The sequence below is a fragment of the Xiphophorus maculatus genome, chromosome 12, assembly GCF_002775205.1.
Source record: "Xiphophorus maculatus strain JP 163 A chromosome 12, X_maculatus-5.0-male, whole genome shotgun sequence".
NCBI classification, from domain to species: Eukaryota; Metazoa; Chordata; class Actinopteri; order Cyprinodontiformes; family Poeciliidae; genus Xiphophorus; species Xiphophorus maculatus.
In genome coordinates this window covers 27220382-27228335 of record NC_036454.1, presented here as the reverse complement: position 1 = coordinate 27228335, position 7954 = coordinate 27220382, and the positions used below count along the sequence as shown (strand labels likewise).

The 7954-nt window shown below is 40.2% G+C and overlaps 2 protein-coding genes across 2 annotated transcripts; both read right to left on the bottom strand.

Moving 5' to 3' along the window:
* Window positions 1-783: 783 nt before the first annotated feature.
* Window positions 784-3557, bottom strand: ctu1 (cytosolic thiouridylase subunit 1). The gene is made up of 3 exons (XM_005811132.2): window positions 3406-3557; window positions 2021-2521; window positions 784-1395 (listed from the first exon to the last, which is right to left on the bottom strand). Exons 2-3 carry the CDS (start codon window positions 2514-2516, stop codon window positions 860-862), a joined length of 1032 nt encoding a protein of 343 aa, XP_005811189.1. The 5' UTR covers window positions 2517-2521; window positions 3406-3557; the 3' UTR covers window positions 784-859.
* A 2204-nt stretch (window positions 3558-5761) lies between these two features.
* Window positions 5762-7481, bottom strand: LOC102237981 (beta-crystallin B2). The gene is made up of 6 exons (XM_005811131.3): window positions 7388-7481; window positions 7079-7166; window positions 6723-6841; window positions 6490-6622; window positions 6220-6362; window positions 5762-6099 (listed from the first exon to the last, which is right to left on the bottom strand). Exons 2-6 carry the CDS (start codon window positions 7139-7141, stop codon window positions 5931-5933), a joined length of 627 nt encoding a protein of 208 aa, XP_005811188.1. The 5' UTR covers window positions 7142-7166; window positions 7388-7481; the 3' UTR covers window positions 5762-5930.
* Between the last annotated feature and the right edge of the window lie 473 nt (window positions 7482-7954).

The window sequence follows — 7954 nt, the reverse complement described above, 5'->3', positions numbered from 1 at the left end:
TGATCATCCCACATTGGCTCTGTGGGATGCTTCCAAGATAGATAAGTGCAGAACAAATTAAGTTTTTCCATCTTTTTTAGCTTACTGAGGAACTTTAAATGTAATCATTTGTGTAGATGTGAAGTGCAATGTTTACGTGCATTGCGTTCATTCTATTTTTGGTTTTCATGGAACATAAAATATAGATTTTATAAATCCTGAATTTATGCCAGTATCACGCAAGCAGAATAAATCGTGTGGATCAAGAAAATCATTTATTATAGTTCATAAAACATCTCTGGATCACTTTTGTCCCATTCTTCCATTTTCTTAAACCAATCATGTTATTTTTCTTCATGGTTAAGCTTTTCATGATTTCTCACGAGAGTCAGAAGGCTCAAATGTCACAAATTATTTAAACTGCCAGTTGTCAGAGCGAGTATGAAATGATGCATGGTCGGTGGAAAATATTCAGGGGTTGAGACCTCCAAAAAGCCGAACACAAACCAGCAAATAGTGCAAAATAGTTCCGGTCCACTTGAAGTACCCTGTAAGATGATGCGTCATCAAAAATATATAGAATGTAAAAAAAATAAAAACTAAAGCATTTTGATAAAGTGAAATTATAATGAAAAAACTTTTAAAAGTTGTAAAGCTCACACAGACTTGAAAATTAATCCAATTTCTGGAAATTTGGGGAAAATATACCGACTCTTAAAAAAATCCAAATAATCCCTCATTTCTGCAATGAAAAATTATTTAAATATAATTTTATAACTCTAGTAAAAAGTACATTCAACACTCCAGTTGAAAGCCATTTATGCTGAAATTATGCTTAAAAAAATTCATCTTAAATCTTTAGATAAATACATAGATACCATCAAAAGTCTACTGATTTGAGCTTTCTCTCCTCGCGCTCTGTGAGAGGCTGCTGGGAGAGAATCTTCTCGTGCAGGCGGTGGTGCTTCCCTATGCCCAGCTTAGGCAGACCGCGATTCAGGCCCTCCAGCAGCACGCATGACTTGCAGAGCGCCTGGCTGGAGATGTAGCCGCAGCGGCTGCAGGTCCCCTGGACGGGCATCTTCACCCCCTCGCGAAAAGACAGGTTCTCACCGGAGTGGATGATGTCCATTATTGAGCTGGGCCGTATACTCTCCAGGTCCTTGAGGAAGGTCCTTGCGTAGCCTCGATAGGCGTTAGGGGAGTATATGCACTCTGTCGAAAAGTAGTCCAGCTTCTTAAAGTAGGCGTACAGGACGATCTCTTTCTCGTAGGCGTACTTAAGGGGCTTGCAGCGAGGCACGACCCCGTCGCCCTCGCTGGCTGTGGAAATGGCGGTGCAGCGACGTAGACGAGCTATGTCCCCACGCAAGATGTTCATTAAAACCGTTTCCGCCACGTCATCGGCATTGTGACCTGAGAAGAAAAAGAAAGTGCATAGCGTTATTTAAAGACACGCTAGGTAGTGTTCACTGCTTACTGTCCTCTTTAGAAATTCAGGCAATTTATGATTATTTACAAGGTATCAAGTTTCACCAAGATACATTTAAGACCTTTTTAATGCCACCTTGAATTAAATACCTACAAATATATGCATACAAATAAATGAACCACTATAAAAATAGGGGATGGACGGGCTGTCCTGTTGTACTACAATCAAGAATAGCAAAAACAGAAATTTCAAGCTTAAAAGCTTTTGTTGTTGTTTTTTTATTGCACAGAATGCGCCTAGCCACAAAGGTAATAAAATTGCAAATACCTATGCAAAAAAAGCTAACAAGCAAAGTTATATTAGAATGTACTTTTGTCTAATGGTCCTGCAAAAAACCCCAAAAAACCTCATATGAGATTATATAGTCCTGCCACAACAAAATTTAAGAGCTGTGATTAATGCATTTACTTTTTTAAAATGAATTTAAGACATTTTAATGCCTAAATTTTAGATACATTACTTTTTTTAAAGGATCGAGCGCAGACATCCTGATTTAAGATTGTGTAGTGAGAGCTACTCATAGTAAATAGCCCCACTGATCCAGATTACCTGTACAAATCTTGTCCACTTTCAGCATGACGGCTCCTCGGTCCAGCGCCTGTCTCCTGAACACCCCGCAGAAGGTGCAGTTGTTTTTCAGTCCCACCTGCTTCACTATGGCGTCCATCGTCCAGCCGTACAGCTCCTCGTACGAGACGATCTTCAGCGGCAGTTCGTACTGTTGTTGGTTTCTCTTCACCGTCTCCAAGGAGTCGTCCCGGTAACCGGTGATTCCCTCGTCCACGGATATGAGCATGAGTTCGAGTCCGTAGCTGTGCCTCTCGTTCAGAAGCTTCATGACGTGTGCGAGCACCGTGGAGTCCTTTCCGCCCGAGGCGGCGACGCCAACGGTCTCCCCGGGTCTGAAGAGCTTTGCCGCCACAATGGTCCGATGCACCTCCTCCTCAAATGCCCAGAAGAAGCACGCCTTACACAGAGAGTGGCCGGTTTTTGGACGTTTCAGCACAGCGCGCTTCTCGGAGCAGCTGCTGCACAGGACAGGCATCTTGGCTGCGGAAAGATTGACAAATTTTGTTTAAGAGATGAGAAAGGAAGAAACTTAACTTACGAGGACACAGGAAGTGGTTTCCCTCTTCCATTTATTTAAACTGGAAGAGCAGAATAGTTGATTTAAAAAGGGAGCAAAGCTAAAAATCCTCCTCCTTTCAACCATGGCAATCTCCAAAAAAACATATATTGTTATTTTTGCTTTGCTTTTAAAGAAAGAATATAGCTGCCACTAAGATCACAAATCAATTCTATATTAACATTTTCAAGAACTTCGAGGAAGGAAGTTGTTGTGAAGCATTTTTTCGAGAAAGAGGAGGATTGGACTAAGTGATTGGGCAGCCACCAGTGCAGAGCTCAGGAAGAGCAGCAGGCAGGCAAACACAGTGAGAAGACTCCTTAAAACATCACATTAACTTGTTTCTCTGAAACTTGTAACAAATTAATATTAATTTTTCGGAATATTACAGAAACATCTGACAAAAATATGCAACACTGGATTCACGTAGTTCGTAAAGAACCTACATTCTGAAATTAAATACGTTTTCTTTACTGTAGGACATTATCGGTGGCAGAAAGCAGCGCATCTCATCTCATAATATTGCGTTTCAGGATTGGATTGTCAAATGTATCAAGATGTAAAAATGGACAAACTCGCCCAGCAGCTTGAAGTTTTTGATGTGTAATGAATGGCAGTTACAGTAATAAAGACGGGAGGAAGAAACGTGTTCAGAGCGGCGCTAAAAATAATGGTTCTGTGTATTTTAAAGCCCAATCTAAAACCAAAACGCAAGAAAACGACCAACGTGAACGCCAGACAGACATTTCACAAACCCACCACTAGCTAGCAAAGATAAAACGCATTTAAAGATGTAACTTTTGCATACCGACGTTTCCTGTAAGACGAGATTTGAACAAGAGACGTGGAAACCAAGAACACCAGAAAAACGTCTTGAAACCTTCGTTTATCTTATCAGAAACACTTTGTGTCCAACGAAAAGAGCCGCATGTTGCAATGCAGCTACACCATGTTTCTCCTTACGCGAAAAGCTCTGCAGCGCGTCCTATTGGTCGGAGGTTATCATTACACATCTTCTTCTTCTTGTTTTTTTTTTTTTTATGGCGGTTGCAAACAACTTTTAGGTGCATTACCGCCACCTTCCAGACTGGAGTATGGATCAGATGTTAATCCACTATAATCTTCCCATAATACCCGTTCTCCTTAGAAAACTAAAAATACTATTAAAAACTACATCCCCAGACGATCTTTGAAGCAAAATCCTAATATCTAATTTATTTTTATTCCTACTTAAATCTCTAATTAACACCTCCCTTTCCTGAACATACTTACTACATTCTAAAAAAAAATATGTTGTATTGTTTCTAATTTTCCACAGTAACTACTAAAACCTGTACTATGTTTATTAATTACTTTAAGAGTCCTGTTTAAACCTGTATGTCCAAACCTTAATCTAGATATAGCATCCTCTTCTTTTTTATTCCTGCTACATTTCCTAAATTCTCCAACTTTTTTTTTTTTTGGATGCTATAATAAAATCTTGCATTGCTTCCTCTATCTCACTGTTCCTGCCATTTTTCCTTAATATACATTTTTACTACTATTTTTAACCTCATTTTTGCTTATTTTAATATTTAAATCAACAATACACTTTTTTTTGCTGCATTCTTAGCAAAATTATCTGCCAGCTCACTTCCTATTACTCCAATGTGGGCAGGAATCCAAACTAATTTAACCCGAGACCCATAATTTTTAATCCTAAACATAGAATGATTAATATCCAATTTAATATCTTGCCTTGATTCTGAATTTAGTTCTAAAATACTTATTAATGCACTACTTGAATCTGAATAAATTGTAACCTCCCTCTTTCTTGTTTCCTCAATCCATTCTAAAGCCATTAAAATAGCCATTAATTCACCTGCATACACTGTCAACTTATCTGTTATTCTTTTATTTCTCACAATATCTAAATCCGTAATTATAAATGCTATTCTATATTGTCATTTGACATTTTGGAAGCAATCATTGCACATCAGTGGGTAACTTCTCTTATGGACAGAAATCTGGCTGCAGACTTTAGCATTAATTCAAAACCATTGTAGCAGACAATCCCTCAAGTGAAGGATTTTGGATTTACGGATGAACAGTGAGGTTTATCGGGAGCAAACCCCGAGTTTCACCGTAAGAGCTGTATGCACAAACACACACAAAAAAAGACAGTGTAAGCTACGTATCAACTAAGAATAACGTTCACTACAAAAAAATATCAACTCTAATTCGAAACTATGAACTAGAGTTTGTATACAATGACACAAATTTACAGTTCCGACGGATCAATAAAAGAAATGTTCTTATTTACAAAATAAACATTCCTTGCACCTCTATCAAGGGGGCCGCTAATAACAAGATCAATTTCACAACCTTGTTGCAACTTATCTTCCGTTCAAAATCAAAAACAGGAAGTCCGTCATATATTATATACAATAAAACGAAGCAGACGCAATAAGTGCAAAAAGGGAATACAACAAATAAGTTGGGGTTATTTACAATCATACCTCGAGTTGAAACCGGAAGCATATGTGAACTGCTGAAAAGGGGACAACTTTCTGACTGTCTGACAATAAATGCCTAAAATTGCTGTCTTAGCTCAGTTAGGATTACTACAAGTATTTCTAAGTGCTTTTATTTAGATTTTTCTTTTACCAAAAGCCAGAGGTTTATATACAATGAGATTACCATGGCTTGTAAGAGAAAGTGAGAAAACATTATTATGCCTCTTTTTCCTACAGTGTATGTAAATTCATAGCGTCAGTTAAAAAAACCAAAACTATCAATTACAAATGGAAATTCAATGTTATAATTCATGTTATCTTCAAAGAGTTGTAGATGGTAATGGCTGTGGGCAGGAAGGATCTCCTGTAGCAGTCTCTATTACAGTGTTTCTATCGAAGCCTCTGACTGAAGACACTGATTGTTGTATAAGGTCTCATCAAATGAAGGCACTTTTCAGATTGATGTTTCTCCTTTATATTGGTCTTTCACATAAAATCTCAACAAACTAGACTGAAGTTTGTGGTTGTAAAGAGACACAACGTCAACAAGCTCAAAAGGCCTGAATACGTTTGCAAGGCGTTGTGCATACGTGAGATGTTTCTCTTCGAATTCCCAGATGAAACTAACTCATATGTTACAGAATGGGAGTAAAACACACCACCAGGGGGAAATGTTAAGCAATGAGGTTTTATTAGTTTGCTCCAAAGAATGCCACTGCTACAACAGCTGCAGTGGATAATAAATGCTGAAAGGTGTAGCTGAAATTCAAAGATGCTGCGGCTAGATGGGGGTCAAGGCTTTCAGAGACAGAAATCACAACAGGGAAGAGTCACAAGCTTAGTTGACGGGGTGAAAAGCGCCCCTCTGATGCCACTGCATGTCTCTGATGCGCCGAACTGACTGGATCTGGGGAATCTGAGCTCCGAACTCGCCGCTGTCTTTATACTCCCTCTTTTCAAACAGGTACTGAAAGCCTCTGTAACCTGGATACTGATAGCCAACCCAGCTGGGGCATGAGGAGGAAATTGCATGTCAGAGGTGAAACTATTCACTTTTTCTTTTTTTTCTTCTTTGCCAAATCACTCATCATCATCATCATCGTCATCTGTCTGGAATAGAAACTTACGTGCCGCTCTGGACCCGGACAGAGGACACCTTCTCCTGGTAGCCATGAGCGTGGAAGCTGGGAACATCGTCATCTATGATTTCTATCTTCTTCCCTGCAAAGCTTGGGTTTTCGTAAAGGACAATCTTGTGCTCCTGGCTGTCCTGGGAGGGAGAGAGAGCGAGAAAGCAAGAAGTCAGCCAATACAGTCTAGCATCATATTAGGCAGCTGGCTGATGATGGTGATGATGATGATGAGGTGGACTAAAAACGCATTCTGTGTTCTCTCACCACTTTAATTGGGCGGAATGCAACAATGGTGTCGCTTCGCCTGCTGTTGGTCCAGGAATCCCAGCGAGGATACTCCCCCTTCTCAAACACATACTGCTCCCCCTTACAGCTGGCCTGTTCGTATCCCACCCATCTGACAGGACGGAGGAAAGAGACGCAGCCACACATCAGTCCTCCGCTTTGTCTGTTGCGCTCTAATTCTTTTTTTCTGCAGGCCTCTGAAACACACTCACGGTCCACACAGCACCAGTATGGAGCCCACTTTCTCCACGCCTGCTTCCTGGAGGTCGTTACAGGGCCCAGTCAGCTCATGGCAGTGGCCCTGGAAGTTTTCCTGCTCATAGATGACGAGCTGTGCATCGAATGCAGCAAAATAAAAGTGGAGCTTGTACTTTTTCATCAATATTAAGGAATTATTGACTTAAAACAAGCTCCTATATTGTGCTGAAAAGTTACTTGTAAGTTAGTTTTGTCACATTTCAAGTGCACTAAGATACTTTCACCAGAAACTAGATCAAAAATACTTGGTAAGACGTTGTGTTTTTTTTTGTTTTTTTTGCAGTGCTGGTTGTACATGCGTTCCTCTCACCTTGAACGCACTGCTTCCTGGCTGCTGCTGCTTGGATGCAGGGATCTGGTGATCTGTGGCCATAGTGAACAGATTGGCAAGGATAAACCTGAAAGGAAACACTAACAGTGTTATAATGCAACCGATTCTAGTCCATATTGATTTTTTTTTTCACATTTAAAAAAAACAACAAATCTTTTTAGGCATATTTTGTATAAAATATGTAAAAAGAAAAAAACACTGGATATATAGCTATAGACAGTACGCAAGCAATCACTTGTAAATAGCTATGAGAAATAAAAATGAGCATGATAAGAACAAACCCCTTACCAGTACCTGTTGGTGCCAGTGTGTTTGTGTCGGCACGGGGAGCTCAATATATACTGAACGCCCAGGGGGGAAACTCTGCCAACAGAACCCAAAGCGGCCGTGCCAGCCAGCAGATCGGCCTGCCATAGGCCAACCAGACTAAAACCAGGGGGTCACTGTATACCACCCCCCACCCTCACACTGCAGCTCCAACCCACCCCACCCAACCCCGGAGGGTCATCCTCCCACAAAGTTATTTCATTACTTGTCAGTTTTGTCCAGCCAGTCATTGTTTGATATCCACATGATTCAGCACAAACAGTGCCAAGAGTCCCACAGCCACAATGAGCGGGAGAAAGATAGGAAAAGACGGGTTTTACTGCGCTGTGGAGGTTCAAGCTCAGGGGGAGCGCAGTGGAAATAGATATCTGAAATTGTGCGACTCTTAGGATTCATTATCCAGGGTAAAAAAAAAAAAAAAAAACTGAAAAGAAAAAAGAAAACGGATGTCAAATTTGAATCTTTTTGGAAAATAGGTGAGCAAGACGATGAATGTTCTCTCGGATTCCTTCGTTGTTTAATTTTAAC

Coding starts and splice junctions, on each gene's coding strand:
- ctu1 (XM_005811132.2), bottom strand. CDS start 2,516: ATGCCTGTCCTGTGCAGCAGCTGCTCCGAGAAGCGCGCTGTGCTGAAA. Junction 1,396..2,020: donor AGTGGACAAGATTTGTACAG/GTAATCTGGATC, acceptor TTTTCTTCTCAG/GTCACAATGCCGATGACGTG.
- LOC102237981 (XM_005811131.3), bottom strand. CDS start 7,141: ATGGCCACAGATCACCAGATCCCTGCATCCAAGCAGCAGCAGCCAGGA. Junction 6,842..7,078: donor CAGGAAGCAGTGCGTTCAAG/GTGAGAGGAACG, acceptor TTCGATGCACAG/CTCGTCATCTATGAGCAGGA. Junction 6,623..6,722: donor ATACTGGTGCTGTGTGGACC/GTGAGTGTGTTT, acceptor CCGTCCTGTCAG/ATGGGTGGGATACGAACAGG.